Below are 16,108 nucleotides of genomic sequence, written 5' to 3'. Positions count from 1 at the left end.
CTGTGTGCCAAGGCAAAGGGAGGCACGCTGGCCCAGAGCTTTGGGCATTACAGGATGTGACCCTGCTCCCTGTCCAGCCCGGAGGCAGAATGTCACCAGCAGGTGACAGCTGCGGCAGATTTAAGGGCAGGGGAAGAGGAGGAAGATTAAAGGACAGAACAAAGCCCATCCCCTGTGGCATCTTTACCACAACCAATTCCCTTTTTGTACCGAACATCCATTAAGGAAGCTTTTAGTTCCAGCCCCTCTTTTGCCTTACAAATGAGATGCCAAAGCCCAGGAGTGGCAGCAGCCTGACCCAAACTGGGCCAGATTCACCCTGAACCTGCAGCAGCTGGGGCATCCTCAGCTGGATCCCCACAGGACCTCCATCACCTCACTAAATTAATTACAAGAGACACCACAAAGATTTGGGGTTTTATCCAATGTTGGAAAGCACAGGCAGCACTGCCAGGGCTATTGGGCGTTTCACAAGGAGGAGTTTCAGTCTCTGAGCACCCGTGATGGTCCTGGAGGGGTTTTGCTTCTCAGGAACAAAGTGAGCTGGTTCTGCAGGGCTCAGAGCATGGAAGGAGTTTTGTTTTGGTAGTCTTGGTTCTAGTTCTCTAATGGCTTCTGAGAGGAGAGGGCCACGTCTCATCCAGCTGTGACAGACCCCAGTTATGTTCTTTCACATGGAAGAAAAGAATCCAAGGGTGCATTTGTTTGCTACCTTTTCCTCTGAGCATCTCCATCCTCTCAATCCCTGTCCTGCTGCAGAGAGTGAACCTCAAACCAAAACTCAGGGGAGCTCCTGAGCTTTGCCATTGCAGAGTCACCTACATCAGGACATGGGATGAGCAACCAGCTCCTTTCCAGTGCTCTCCTCTCCTGACAAAGCAGCTCTGGTTTTCTCTGAGCCATGGAGGAAATCACAGGATTAGGAAAGGGAAATGTGAGGGTTTTTTCCTTTTAATTGAGCAGGTTTCCATCAGGGAAAAAAAAAAAAAAAAAGCCTAAATGACTGTGAGCAATGTGTTCGTGTTTCATTATTAAAACTTAAGCTCATTATTAAAACTATTAAAGCATTAAAAGTAAGGAAGTCATCCTTCACTCCTCAGTGGCAACTTTTGTCATCTTCCAAGGAATGTTCTGAGATGTGAAGGGAGTTTTGTACTTAGCACAGAACCACGGAATACCCTGAGCTGGGAGGGACCACCAGAGTCATCCATCGACCCCTGTCCCTGCCCAGACCCCCAAAATCCCACCTGGGCATCCCTGGAGCTCTGTCCAAAGGCTCCTGGAGCTCTGGCAGCCTCGGGGCCGTGCCCATTCCCTGGGCAGTGCCAGCACCCTCTGGGGATGAACCTTTCCTATCTCCACCTAAACCTGCCCTGGCCCAGCTCCGGCCATTCCAGCTTTGTGCAGAAAAGATCATTCTTGGCTCTTTTATTCCACCTTCCCATCCCCTGCTCCTCCACCTGCATCTCCCCAGGGCTGCCCCGACCCTGCTGCATGTTCCATCCCAGCTCCTGCTGCCCACCCTGCCGGAGCTTTCGGGAGAAACTCGCGCAGTATTTCCATACAATGCAAGGGACTGGCAGTGCCCGAGTGCCCTCGGAGCCAGCCCTCCCTCGGATGGAAACGGAGCCTTCATGGGGAGTTAAGGACCAAACCCTTCCCTCGCAGAGTTCCCTGTGACAGCCTCACTAATTAGCTGTTATTAACAGTGATAACAGAGCTATCCGATCTAATCGACAGCAGATTATGGTAATTACAGGGACTCGCCGCTCTGGGAGCCCTGGCTCTGGGGACAGGAGGATTTACAGCAGCTCAGGGAAGGGCTGGGAGGATGCACCGGCCACTCGCGGGGTCCCGGCAGCCCCATTGCACCCTGAGGAACCTGGCAGCCCCATTGCACCCTGAGGAACCTGGCAGCCCCATTGCACCCTGAGGAGCCTGGCAGCCCCATTGCATCCCGAGGAATCCCCATTGCACCCTGAGGAATTCCCATTGCACCCTGAGGAACCTGGCAGCCCCATTGCACCCCTGTCCGATTAACCAAACCACGGAAACGCTTCCCAGGGCCCCCTCAGCCTCCCTCCAGCATCACTCTCTGGGCTTGCATTTCCTTTTCCCCTGCTGGATTTTCCTTCATGAATTGGCTTGAGGAATAAAACCCAACATAACACACAGAGACAGCGGCACATCCCTGCTGGGGAGAGCAGTGACAGAGGCAGCCACAGCCGTGCTCTCTGCACTGGCACTGGCACTGGCACTGGCACTGGCACTGCGGCACTGGCACTGTGACACTGGCACTGTGATACTGGCACTGTGATACTGGCACCGGCACTGACACTGATGCTGTCACACTCACAGGCACTGGCACCGGCACTGTGACACTGGCACAGACACTGGCACTGTGACATGGTCACTGTCACTGACATTGTCACTGACACTGGCACTGTGACACTGGCACTGGCACTGTCACACATACTGGCACAGACACTGGCACTGTCACAGGCACTGGCACTGGCATAGACACTGACACTGTCACTGGCACAGACACTGGCACACACACTGGCACTGACACTGGCACTGTCACAGGCACTGGCACTGACACTGGCACTAGCACTGGCACAGACATTGGCACTGGCACTGTGACATGGTCACTGTCACTGACATTGTCACTGACACTGGCACTGTGACACTGGCACGGCACTGGCACGGTCACTGACACTGGCACTGTGACACTGGCACTGTGACATAGTCACTCACACTGGCACAGCACTGGCACGGTCACTGGCACTGGCACTGGCACCCTCCCTACTCCTGTACCCCACGATTCCACCCCTCACCGCCCCCATGCCCAGCTGCAGAGCAAAGCCCTGGCTGGAAGGACGATCCCCCACACGCAGACCCTGCTGCAGCGGAGCCCTGAGGGACATTGCTGCTGCCCCTGCACCCTGAGCCGTGAGCAGAGCCCAAATCCTCCTTCCCCATGGGAGAGGTGCCCTGGGCTGCACAGGAGATGGAGGGGAGGTCACAGGCTGAGGGATGCAGAGGTGCTCACACCACGGTGCTCCCTGCACCTGCATCTCTGATCCAGCTCCAGGGGGGTCTGAGGAGCCCCTGAGAGCAGCACGTGGTCAGGCACACCTGGAGAGCAGCACATGGTCAGGCACATCTGGAGAGCAGCGCCTGGTCAGGCACACCTGGAGAGCAGCACCTTCTCAGGCACACCTGGAGATGCACACCTGGTCAGGCACACCTGGAGAGCAGCACCTTCTCAGGCACACCTGGAGATGCACACCTGGTCAGGCACACCTGGAGAGCAGCACCTTCTCAGGCACATCTGGAGATGCACACCTGGTCAGGCACACCTGGAGAGCAGCGCCTGGTCAGGCACACCTGGAGACAAACACCTGGTCAGGCACACCTGGAGATCAGCACCTTCTCAGGCACACCTGGAGACAAACACCTGGTCAGGCACACCTGGAGATCAGCACCTTCTCAGGCACACCTGGAGATGCACACCTGGTCAGGCACACCTGGAGATCAGCACCTTCTCAGGCACACCTGGAGACAAACACCTGGTCAGGCACACCTGGAGATCAGCACCTTCTCAGGCACACCTGGAGATGAACACCTGGTCAGGCACATTTGGAGAGCAGCACCTTCTCAGGCACATCTGGAGATCAGCACCTTCTCAGGCACATCTGGAGACCAACACCTGGTCGGGCACATCTGGAGGAAGAGTCAGAGCCTGCTGCAAAGGACTGGGGACACCACAGGGCAGGAGGAATTCTCAGAATCTGAGAGGTTGGAAGAGACCTCTGAGCTCCCTGGGGGGATCTCACAGCCCTGGGGGGATCTCACAGCCCTGTGGATGTGGCACTGGGGACAGGGGCACTGGTGGCTGGGGATGGCTGGACTGGTGGAACTGAGAGGGCTTTTCCTTATTTGCTGCTCTGAATGTGCTGCACAGCTCTGCTGAGAGCTGAGGGAAACAGCCCAGGCACCACGTGCAACCCCTGCCCACTGCCAGGGGCTGGCTGCACTCAAATCAGCCTTTGGTATACCCAGAGTGATCCAGAGATGACATTTATGAGGGATTTTGGTTCAAAGGGGTTAGAATAGAGGTGCAAATACTGATAAATTATCTTCCTCGTTTTTTTCTCTCTCACAGAGCGGAATAAAAATGCCACAGACTCAATTTCTATAATGTTCTGTTTTCATCTGTAAGAAGAAAATTTTCAAGCTTAGGTGCCAAAAGCAGGAAAATTAAATCTCTATTTAGACAGTTAAATAAGAGGTTCAATTTTCAAAGGTACAATACCCTGTATTCTTAATTGCTGCCAGAAGAGACTGAAACCTTACTTTACTTTTAAAAGGGTATTTTCTAAGTCTATAAAGAAAACTTTCTTATTTGTAAGCATTTCAACAGAAAATATCCACCAGGGAATGAAGGACAGATGTTCACTGCAAAACAACGTGCTGATTTTTGCTTTTAAAGTTCAACTCCTCGCAACAGGCAACTGAGATGGGTTCAGGAGCAAAGAAGTAACAGAAACCAAAGGGAAATCAAAGGGAAATGGAAGGGAAATCAAAGGTCCCATGCTCAGCTCTTCTTCCTCTCCTCTGCACTGAGGGGCTGCACCTGAGCTACTGCCAGTGGAAATCAGGGAGTGTGGGGAAAGGTTTGGAGCCCCAGGTGAGGCTGAGGGAGCTGGGAAGGGGCTGCACAATCCCTGAGGGAGCTGGGAAGGGGCTGCACAATCCCTGAGGGAGCTGGGCAGGGGCTGCACAATCCCTGAGGGAGCTGGGCAGGGGCTGCACAATCCCTGAGGGAGCTGGGCAGGGGCTGCACAATCCCTGAGGGAGCTGGGAAGGGGCTGCACAATCCCTGAGGGAGCTGGGCAGGGGCTGCAGAATCCCTGAGGGAGCTGGGCAGGGGCTGCACAATCCCTGAGGGAGCTGGGCAGGGGCTCAGCCTGGAGCAAAGGAGGCTCAGGGGGCCCTTGTGGCTCTGCACAGCTCCTGCCAGGAGGGCACAGCCGGGGGGTCGGGCTCTGCTCCAGGGAACAGGGACAGGAGCAGAGGGAACGGCCTCAGGGGAGGGTCTGGGTGGGCATTGGGAGGAATTTCCCCACGGAAAGAGGGGTCAGGGATTGGAAGTGCCCAGGGCAGGGGTGCAGTCCCCATCCCTGAGGGATTTCCCAGCCCTGTGAATGTGGCACTTGGGGACAGGGGCAGTGGTGGCCCTGGCAGTGCTGGAGGTGGTTGGACTCCATGGACTCAGAAGGATTTGCCATCCTGAAGGATTCTGTCACTCCAGGTTCACTCTCAGCTCCTTTTCCCCTCTTTATGGAAGGAGCTCCTGGCTGGGGGCAGCTCCTTCAGTGCCAGGTTTAACCCCTCCCCTGCCAGCAGTTCCAGCACAGCCTGCTCTGTCTCCATTGATCATTCCAGCCTGGGCAGGAGGCACCAGGGCAGAGCTGGGCATGGGGAGGGCACAGTGCCTGCAGGAGGGTGAGGCTGTGGCCATGGTGGGCATGGGGAGGGCACAGTGCCTGCAGGAGGGTGAGGCTGTGGCCATGGTGGGCATGGGGAGGGCACAGTGCCCGCAGGAGGGTAAGGCTGTGGCCATGGTGGGCATGGGGAGGGCACAGTGCCTGCAGGAGGGTGAGGCTGTGCCCATGGTGGGCATGGGGAGGGCACAGTGCCTGCAGGAGGGTAAGGCTGTGCCCACACTGAGCCACACACACAAGGGAGAAGTTTTTATGTAAACCCCCCCAAACCCCAGCAAAGGGATAAGGAAACCACAGTTTAGATTTCCTTTCAGCTTCATTCCTCCCCACATCCAACATAGCTGCTGCTGACACCTGGTCCTGTTCCTGAGCTGAGTACAGCCCAGGGTCCCCAGGTTTTAAATGTGTAATTCTGTTTCATCCAGCCCTTGCTCTAAGGGTGATCTCCTTAGCCCCCAGCACAGGCAGGGAGGTCTCCAGGCAGACAGGAATGCTGTCAGAGTGCAAGCCTCAGGCTGTGACCTTGGCTGGACCAGGAGAGGCTGTGCATTGGGTCTGTGCTAAACACTTCCCATCACTCCTCCCCACATGCCAGGACCCAAGATTAACACTGACAGGAGATCAGCTGCTCTGAGATAACTTAATGCAGGCTGGAAGGCTCCCAGGGTCGGAAAGCAAACCAAAACACAGCCCATAATTCTGAGGGGAAATGGGGATTTGTCACGAGGCGCTGAAAAACAGCCTGGTGCTGGAATGAGTGAGGCTGTGTGGAGAAGGGCTGTCACCTCCTGATGGGTGCCCTTCGTCCCCCTGTCCTTCCAGCAGAGCTCAGGGAACATTCCAGTGTGACCCTGCAGGCAGGGCACAAACAGAGCTCTCCAGGGCTGCCATCAGCCTCACACCATGCCAAGAACTCCAAAACAAAAACAGGTGTGGGAAGCAAAGGCTGAGGCTTTGCAGGAGGGTCCCCAACACAGGCAGGTGATTCCCTACCCCAGCTGTGTTTGGGGATGGTTTCAGTGTGATTCCCTGCCCCAGCTGTGTTCTGTGCTATGTTTGGGGATGGTTTCAGTGTGATTCCCTACCCCAGCTGTGTCAGGGGATGGTTTCAGTGTGATTCCCTGCCCCACCTGTGTTCTGTGCTGTGTTTAGATGGTTTCAGTGTGATTCCCTGCCCCAGCTGTGTTCTGTGCTGTGTTTGGGGATGGTTTCAGTGTGATTCCTTGCCCCAGCTGTGCTCTGTGCTGTGTTTAGATGGTTTCAGTGTGATTCCCTGCCCCAGCTGTCTTCTGTGCTGTGTTAGGGGATGGTTTCAGTGTGATTCCTTGCCCCAGCTGTGTTAGGGGATGGTTTCAGTGTGATTCCTTGCCCCAGCTGTGTTCTGTGCTGTGTTTAGATGGTTTCAGTGTGATTCCCTGCCCCAGCTGTGTTCTGTGCTGTGTTAGGGGATGGTTTCAGTGTGATTCCCTGCCCCAGCTGTGTTAGGGGATGGTTTCAGTGTGATTCCCTGCCCCAGCTGTCTTCTGTGCTGTGTTTGGGGATGGTTTCAGTGTGATTCCCTGCCCCAGCTGTGTTCTGTGCTGTGTTAGGGGATGGTTTCAGTGTAATTGCTTGCCCCAGCTGTGTTCTGTGCTGTGTTAGGGGATGGTTTCAGCGTGATTCCCTGCCCCAGCTGTGTTCTGGGCTGTGTTTAGATTGTTTCAGTGTGATTCCCTGCCCCAGCTGTGTTCTGTGCTGTGTTTAGATGGTGTCAGTGTGGGTGATGCTGTGCAAACACTGAACAAGAGAAATCTCTTGTTCAGGAAGGATCAAGGACGCCGAACCCACACTTCAGGGTGGAAGTTGTTCAAGCAGCTGCTGTTTCTGGAGGCACAAACAGGTTGGTGCTGCTGTGTCACTGCTTTCATAACACCAGGGCTGTTCTCCAGCACCTGGCACCTCCAATAACCCATGGGATGAACTGTGGGTCACTGGGGGTTGGATATTGAAGGGTGGAAGGTGCACTGGGGACACTGAGCGAGGCTCTGTGCACTCTGGATGCTCTGCATCACCCAGGACAATGATGGCAGAGCTCAGTTATTATGAACCACGGGCACCTGGACAGGGCAGCAGGACACAGGCTGCTCTCCAGGTCAGCAGGGAAAGTTCAGAAATGAGAACAATATCCCCCTGTTATTAACAAAAGGAGGAGAGAAGGAAAGCATTTCAGCAATAAAAAAGCAGCCTCTGGTTTATTTTAAAAAATACTAAAACAATGAGCTGCAAACGGGGAATCCAGAAAACTCCTCTGATAAATGTCAGTACTTTTAAATTAGGACAAAGAAATTTAAAAAAATGGAGGCTTATGTTTAATTCACTTGAAAGCAAATTAAAGGGTTCGGCTTATGGATGAAAGAGAAAATTAGGTTATATTTTTCCCTGAGAGTTACCAAGGCTACTGCAGCCCAGAGAAAGCCACCCAGCCTGGCGAGCTGCTGTTGACAGGGCTGTTTGCACATCTCAAGTGGGTTTAGGAGAAGTGGTTCCATCTCAGGAGCTGGACCAGACACGGTGCCACACCCTGGCAGAGACAACATGTTGGGTCTGTCTAACCCAGGGATCTGTCCCAAAGTAATCTTTCCTCCTCCTCACTTCACAGGGCTGATGACCAGGAAGCCTCCAGCAGTGCCTGGTTTGGTTTTCCAGAGGCTCAGGTGCTTTAAAGCACATCCTGCACCTGGGCATGGGGCCTCCAGCATTCCCTGTGACCAGAAATGCTGCCCCAGTTCATCCTGCCAGGCTCACTGGGAATTCCATCCGGCAGAGAAAGGGTTTAGGGAGGACCCTTTGCAAGGAAACTTCACTTGCAGGTTTGTGACTTCAGGTTCTGAGCTATTTCATCCTGTTTCTGCTCATTCTTGAGGTCTTCTGTGAGATACTCAGCTCCTGCTACATTTCATGGAGGTTTTTCACTGGAACCTAATTTCCATCTTGGGAGCCAGAATTGTTATGGCAAATCTGAAACAAATCAGTTGTTCAAGGCCAGGCTGGACGGGGCTGGGAGCACTCTGGGGCACTGGAAGGTGTCAGGGGTGGAACAGGGTGGGCTCTGAGGGCCCTGCCACCCCAAACCATTCCATGAATCTTCAATTCTCGTTTCTCAGTACATTTTCCTTCTCAGTGCACTTTGCTTTTCCCACCCTCCTCAGTGGTTCATATTACAGAAAGCAAAGTTGTCACATTGATTTTTTTTCTGGGGGATGTTACAGACACCAAGGCAAGCACAGAACTGGGTATCAGCCATGGTTCTTCCTTCATTTCTGGACAGTGTCTGTCCAGCTTCCCTTGTTTGCTTTTGGGGTATCCCCTGAATGAATATACAGAGAGCACAGGGAGATTGGGGTCATTACATCACTCCAATTCCCTTTTCCTTTTGGAAACATCAAAATTACTGCAAGCCATGGCAAGTCAAACCTGCTTGGCAATGAGTTTACACACCCTGCAGGTGCTGAGACCCTCCAGGGTCCTTGGGAGAATGAAGATATTCCTGAAAAGGTCTCACAGCAGCTGCAGTTACTGAGGTTTGGTTTGATTTGATCCTAAACTCTAACAAGCAACTCTCCCACTCTCCTGCCAGTCCACTTTCAGAGGCTGAAGTGCTCCAGAAGTTCAGCAATGAGAGGGTCCCATAAGAACACAGCTGCAAGCAATAAAGAGGAGCAAGGGGAAAAGTTCCTGAACACAACCCCTCCGGTTTCAGTTCACAGCTCCTGCATCCCCCAGACAGCTGAAGGCCAGAGCCAGGAGCCTCCTCCTGCCCCTCCTTCAATCAGGAGCAGCCCCATGACCAGAGAGGGGCTGCAGATCAGGTGAGCTGGAGCCCGAGCAGCAGCAGGAGAGGAGATGCAAGTCCCAGCAGGAGATGCAGGTGCCAGCAGGGGATGCAGGTCCCAGAGCAGGGAATGAACATCCCAGGAGCAGGGGATGCAGGTCTCAGGAACAGGAGGAGATGCAGGTCCCAGCAGAGGATGCAGGTCCCAGCAGGAATGCACATCCCAGCAGGAGGGGATGCAGGTCCCAGGAGCAGGGATGCAAGTTCCAGCAGGGGATGTAGGTCCCAGAGGGGGATGCAGGTGTCAGGAGCAGGGGATGCAGGTCCAAGCAGGGGATGCAGATCCCAGAGAGGGATGCAGGTTCCCAGGAGCAGGGGATGCGCATCCCAGCAGGGGATGCAGGTCCCAGAGGGGGATGCAGGTGTCAGGAGCAGGGGATGCAGGTCCAAGCAGGGGATGCAGGTCCCAGAGGGGGATGCAGGTGTCAGGAGCAGGGGATGCAGGTCCAAGCAGGGGATGCAGGTCCCAGAGGAGGATGCAGGTCCCAGGAGCAGGGGATGCACATCCCAGCAGGGGATGCAGGTCCCAGCAGGTTCTCCAGCTCAGGAGAGGGTGGCTGCTCTCAGCAGTGACCTCCCCACCATGGAAGGGGCCCTGCAGCTCTCCTGCCCTGCTCCCACGGCTGCTTTGGGACTTGGAGGCCATCTCTGGCCATGGGACTGTGCATGGCAGGGTGCTGCACAGCAACCTGGCTGTAGAACACACTGCAAAGTTGTCCTTGGTTCCAGTGGGACCAGCTTCACTCTCACAAGTGCATTCCTTTTAATCAGCATCTTTTCTGTGCTTTCTCTGCCCAGTGATTTCTCCACGGACCTACCCAAACAATCCTTTCTTTCACTGCCTTTGCTAAATCTGTTGTCTGGAGCTCTGGGGAGCAGCTTTTTGGGATAGGTCTAACAGGAGCAACAACGGGACCTGTTTTTCCAGCTGACTGATCAATACCTTGACTCATTTGCACAGAAAGGGAGCAGGTGACTTTCGGGGGGGTGGAAGGAGTGCCTTTATTTCCTTCACTCGTGGAATAAATGGCTTTACTTTCCTCCACTCATGGAATAAATGCCTTTACTTCCTTCACTCATGGAATAAATGGCTTTACTTTCCTCCACTCATGGAATAAATGGCTTTACTTCACTCGTGGAAGGAGTGCCTTTACATCATTTGGGGAAGGAGTGCCTTTACTTCCCTCCACTCATGGAATAAATGCCTTTACTTCACTCATGGAAGGAGTGCCTTTACTTCCCCCACTCGTGGAAGGAGTGCCTTTACTTCCCCCATCCATGGAAGGAGTGCCTTTACCTCTCCCACTCATGGAAGGAGTGCCTTTACTTCCCCCTCTCATGGAAGCAATGCCTTTACTTCCCCCATCCATGGAAGGAGTGCCTTTACTTCCCCCATCCATGGAAGGAGTGCCTTTACTTCCCTCACTCACCCCAGCACCCACCCAGCGAGGAGGGGAGAGCCAGCCCTGATGAATGGGGCTGCAGGAACAATGATTCCTCTCTCCCCACAGGATCTGTAGGATCTTTTCTGGGCAGCTTTTCCCAGTGCAGCTCTTGTCTGTCCTGGCTGTCCCACGAGTAATTACAGAGGGCAGGAAATGCCTCCCTGGTGGGACTGGGATGGCCGGTGGGGGTTGTCTGTGCCTGCATTTTCCACATCCCCAAACCCCCCATTTTTTTTATTTCCTCTTCAGGCTTAGTAAGAAATGATGCTTTCATTGCACTGATTCCTTGGCAGCTCCCCCTTGTCCAGGGGGGAGGGCCAAGCCTCAGCCCAAGGGGTGACACCAAGGCAGCCTCTAGCTGCTCCTCCAGCTGCAGCTGTGAGGATGCAGGAATTTCATTGACCAAAAGGAAGGATTCCTCTGTTCAGAGCCCAAAGAGGAACAAGGCAGAGCCAGGGAAAACAAGTCCTCACACGGCAGCTCTCTTGGGACACTGAGCTAAACCCATCCCTTTGATGTGATGGGGCTCAGGGCACCTCCCTTGGTCCAAGAGCACCAGAATTCCTCATTCCTGAGGGAGGCAAAGACATTTTTCAAGGAAAATAAATTTTTTAATTTGTTAAAAATCTCACTAAAACTCACATATGTTCCAGTGATTTTTTTTCCCTGGACAAACAGCCACTTCAAAAATAGAACACTGAAAAAGAAACTGCAAAATAATTAAAAATAATAATAAGCAGAAAAATCCAATCATTTCCCCAGTTTCCCTGTTGATGTTTCAACTGCAGCTCAGTGCAATTTCAGCTTGAAATTTGCTTAAACATAATCATACTGTTCTTAAAGAAATCAAAAAAATCCAGCTCCAGAGCAGTGTTTTTTACTCCAAATGAGGCTTTATTAACACTTTCTTTTTCCCCACTGAGTAGCTCAAGAAATGCTCATTTTGGGTGTGAAATACACTTGCTAGGGACATTAATGTATTTCCAACTTTTCAGTTCTGGCAGAGGACTAGGAAACCTGTTAAATGGATAGTTCCAGGCTGGAACATGGTAGAAGCTTTCAAAAGGAGAGGAAGGCCAGGGAGGAAGGCCAAGGATCACACTTTCCTTTTGATTTGCCAAGTGGGAAGGAAAAAAAAGGAAAAAGGAAAATAAAAAAGTACTTTCTTGACTTTTTCTGTTTGATATATAACACCTACAAATGGCTGTATGAATTATTTCCCTTCTCTGTTTTACTCCTGAAAAATAAAAGTGTGCAGTTCTTTGCAGGAAGGATTAATGAGGTGATGCCACGAGGAAATGCAAGTTAAGAACCCTGAACAGCTCCAGCGGAAAAAGAAAAACTTCCCAGAGCATTTAAATACCTGTTCAGTGAAAAGATCTGAGCCAGCAAAGGGAAAAAGCTCCCTCTGCAAATATCCAAAAGCTCTGCCTGGGAAAAGTGCCCTGGTCATCCCCTGAACCATCCAGGGAGGAAGGGAAGGGAAGGGAAGGGAAGGGAAGGGAAGGGAAGGGAAGGGAAGGGAAGGGAAGGGAAGGGAAGGGAAGGGAAGGGAAGGGAAGGGAAGGGAAGGGAAGGGAAGGGAAGGGAAGGGAAGGGAAGGGAAGCTGTGTAGGAACAAGGGTGGCTGAGCACAGCAGACTGGCTCAGGAATGAGGCTGTCCCTGCTCCATGGGTCAGTTAATTACTGGGGAACCTGAAGATGTCACTTCACGTTTTGTGTCTCAGGTACCCCATGCATGAAATGGAGGCAGTGGGAAATGATGCTCACTCATCATCACAAAGATTAAGGAGCCAGGCTCTGCTCCCTAATCCAGGATCACTTGCTGGGCCCTGGGGATCAGAGCTGGGGGAAGCAGCAGGGAATGGTGGTGGGGGACCAGTGCACCAGGGTGAAGGAGGTGTGGGGAGCTGGATGGGAAGCCATGGAAGCACATCACCCGAATTTACAGAGGCTTTTGGGGGAGAACTGGGAGGTCATCACGAGTCAGGGGATTTTGGAAGGTGCCGTGGCCGGGAGGGGGGCAGGACGTGGGCCAAGTGTTCAGGGCAATGTCACTGCCAACAACAGTCGGGAGCAGGACACATCTCCAAGGCGATGAGGCCGGTGCTTCCATCCCAACGGGAAGGCTGGGAGGAGGGGAGAGGCGCCGGGACCCTCCAGGAGGGCAGCGGGGAGGCAGAAGGCAGCCCGGGGCTTGCAGGGTGGAAGGGCTTGCAGGGTGGAAGGGTGCAGGAGATGAGAGAGAGAACCCCCGCCCGGGGCCGGGATGCGGGGCTGGGGATGCGGGGCCGGGGATGCGGGGCTGAGGAGGAGGAGGAGGAGCGGGGGCCGGGATGCGGGGCCGGGGAGGAGGAGGAGGAGGAGCAGGAGGAGCGGAGGCCGGGCCCCAAGCCCCTCCCCAGGGCCGCGGCGGGCGGGGGCGGCCCGGGGAAGGCGGCGAGGCTGCCCCGGTGCTCGGGCACGGGGAGCTGCGCCCGCCGCGAGTTCCGTGCTGAGACAGGAGGAGAAAACAAAACAGAAAAACACAACCACAAGGGGGAAAAATAACAAACAAAAACAAACAAAGGAAAAAAAAATCCCAATAAGAAGCAAGGACAATTAACTAATCCACACGCTCAGAGTCAGTGCGGCCATCCCGGAGCGGCCCCTCGGCGGAGCATGGCGCGGGGGGCGGCGGGCAGCCCGGAGCGGGGCCCGGCGCGGCTGCGGGCATGACCCGGGCCCGGAGCGGGGCACAGCTCGGGCCGGGGGGGCCGGGCCGGGCCGCGGGGCCGCCCCCCTCCCTCCGCCCTGCCCAGCCCTCCGCGCATCCTCCGGCACCGCCGAGCCGCGCCGAGCCGCGCCGGGCCGAGCCCAGCGGGACGATGAGGGGCATCCCCTGCTTCTGCACCCTGATCCTCCTGGGTGAGTAGCGCGGCGCGGCCAGCGGGGCACAACTTTCTGCCGGGCTCGCTCGGGGGGCATCGCGGGCACCCCCGGGCAGGGGCTCCGCTCCGCAGCGCTCCGGGAGCGGCGGTGAGCCCGGCTGGCACCCCCGAGGCCGGGCTGGATGGGCTTGGAACCGCCCGGGCTCGAGGAACGTGTCGCTGCCCGAGGCAGGAGCGTCGGAACGAGATGCTCGGAAGGTCCTTTCCAGCCCGAACCATTCCGCGACCCCGTGCTCGTCCATTGGCTTTGCCTCCTGTGCTCTGGAGCCGAGCTGGGCTCGCTGTTGCTGTGCTTTCGGATGGTCCTGCTGCCGCGGAGATGCCCAGATGTGCCCCGCGCATTCAGCACTTCTCGGGCACACGGCTCGGAGGGGCTGTGCTGCGAGGGGAGGCAGGTTCTGCACGGCCGGGAATGCCCCGGTGTGCCGGGCTTTGGGGCACGGTGTGCGGGGTGGCAGCCCCGGCTCTGTCCCCGCTCTGTCACAGCCCGAGCGAGCTGCCGGGCTGCGCTCGGGGTCCGCGCTGCGATTCCCTCACACCCCCCGACCCCAGCCTTGCTCAGCGCTTTGTTCCTGCACCGAGAGCAGGGATGAGCGCCCCAGATGTCCCCCCACCCCTGTGGCAGCCCCCGTCCCCTGGCGTGGCGGGGAGCCGCTGTCCCCGAGTGCGCGGGGATGTGGCTGCGGCTCCCGTGCTTTGAGCATCCCGCTCGCATTCTTCCTCCCTCCGCCCGGCCCGGAGCGACCGCGTCTCCTGCGCGATTCCCGGGGCTCCCGCGGCCCTGGAGGAAGGGAACGGGGGTGAGGGGGCTGCAGCCTCCGGCAGCGGCTGGGAATGCCCCGGTGCCACCCCGGCTCCTCCCCTTGGGGCATTCTGTCCCCTCCCTGTGCTCCGATGAGGCACCAAAGCCAACATTGAGCTTAAATAGACCAGGAAGGGCTGTGGGGAGGCTGGGAATGGGATGTGCCCGTTCTCTTTGGGTGCCACTGCAGGAGGAAAAGGTCTTGGGGTGACTGCGAGAGGCTGGGTCATCGTGGGGCGCCCGGCGCTAGGTCCCGCTGGAGCCCCGCTCCTGGGGAAAACCGAGCTCCGGGCAGGACACAGAGCTCCTGACAGAACCGAGCTTTGGGCAGGACCGAGCTCCTGGGGAGAACGGAACCCCTGGACTGGTCAGAGAGCTCCTGACAGGACCGAGCTCCTGGTGAGAACTGAGCTCCCGGGCAGGACCGAACCCCTGGGCAGGAGGGAGCCCCTGGTAGGACAGAGCTCCGGGCAGGACCGAGCCCCTGGCAGGACACAGAGCTCCTGAGGAGAACCGAACCCCTGGGCATGACTGAGCTCTTGGGGAGAACCGAGCTCCTGGACAGGACAGAGAGCTCCTGACAGGACCGAGCTCCTGGGGAGAACCGAGCCCCTGGCAGAACTGAACCCCTGGGCAGGACAGAGCTCCGGGCAGGACCGAGCTCCGTCAGGACCGAGCTTTGGGCAGGACCGAGCTCCGTCAGGACCGAGCTTTGGGCAGCACCGAGCTTTGGGCAGCACCGAGCGGGTTCTCCCGCGGCGGGTTGGCTCTGCCGGAGCTCCAGGTGACTCCCCGTGCCGGCTCTCCCTGTCACTAGATGTCAGCAGCAGCAACCCTTCCAGGTCCCAAAGGTGGGGATGGGGGCAGATCCGACCCCTCAGGAGGGCCCGGCCGTGTTCAGCAGGGCTCGCTTGGCTCCGGGGCTGGGAGTGCCCGGGAGCACGGCACGGCACGGCCGGGATGGCCGCTCCTCCATCCCGGGACAAGGCTGCGCCCGGGCTGGGTGGGCTCAGCCTCCCCCAGGGCTGCAGCTTTTCCCTCGGGCTCTCGGGGCTCGGGTGCGAGTCCCGGCCTCGGCAGGATCCGTTTTCCAAGCGGCTCGGATTGGCTCCCTCATTGATTGACTGCCCGATTGACTGGCTGGTGGGCTGATCGATTTCTCTAGAGAAAGTGGGCTTAGAGAAAAGGCAAATGGCCAGTCCCATTGTCGGCAGTGCCGTTGGGAATAGGGGACAGGTGTTAGGGACACACTTGTCACCTCTGCTCCACGCCAGAGCAAAGCCATCAGCTGCTGTTCACCCTTTGCCCTGCTGGTCCTGGGGGACCTTTTCACCCCTGCAGGCACAGCATCACCCCAGCAGATGCTCCTGGACACCCTCAGCCTTTTCCCTGGGTATTTTTGGGATGTTTGTGTTGTGGATGGACATGGAGATGTGCCTGGGATCCCGTGCAGGGATGCAGGGTGCAGGGCTGGAGAGGGCAGGCACGAGCCTGGCAATTCCCAGCTTCATCCCAGTGGGCTGCAGTGCGAGCTCCTCGCTTTTGGTGT

At 56.2% G+C, this 16,108-nt stretch overlaps 1 protein-coding gene across 2 annotated transcripts in view; it reads left to right on the top strand.

The window, feature by feature from the left end:
* Positions 1–13,633: 13,633 nt before the first annotated feature.
* The window catches only part of LOC134418837 (GDNF family receptor alpha-4), a 74,834-nt gene continuing 72,359 nt past the window's right edge, over positions 13,634–16,108 (top strand). Inside the window, exon 1 of one of the 2 annotated variants that reach the window (XM_063157764.1) lies at positions 13,634–13,734. In XM_063157764.1, the coding sequence (XP_063013834.1) occupies positions 13,695–13,734 (40 nt within the window). In that variant the 5' untranslated portion in view covers positions 13,634–13,694. The remainder of the gene's footprint in view (positions 13,735–16,108) is intronic. The other variant, XM_063157765.1, reaches the window with a different exon arrangement.

This window comes from Melospiza melodia, chromosome 5 (genome assembly GCF_035770615.1).
Source record: "Melospiza melodia melodia isolate bMelMel2 chromosome 5, bMelMel2.pri, whole genome shotgun sequence".
In the NCBI taxonomy this organism is placed as follows: domain Eukaryota; kingdom Metazoa; phylum Chordata; class Aves; order Passeriformes; family Passerellidae; genus Melospiza; species Melospiza melodia.
Note: the sequence above shows the minus strand (reverse complement) of the source record. Positions and strands in the feature narration are given on the sequence as shown.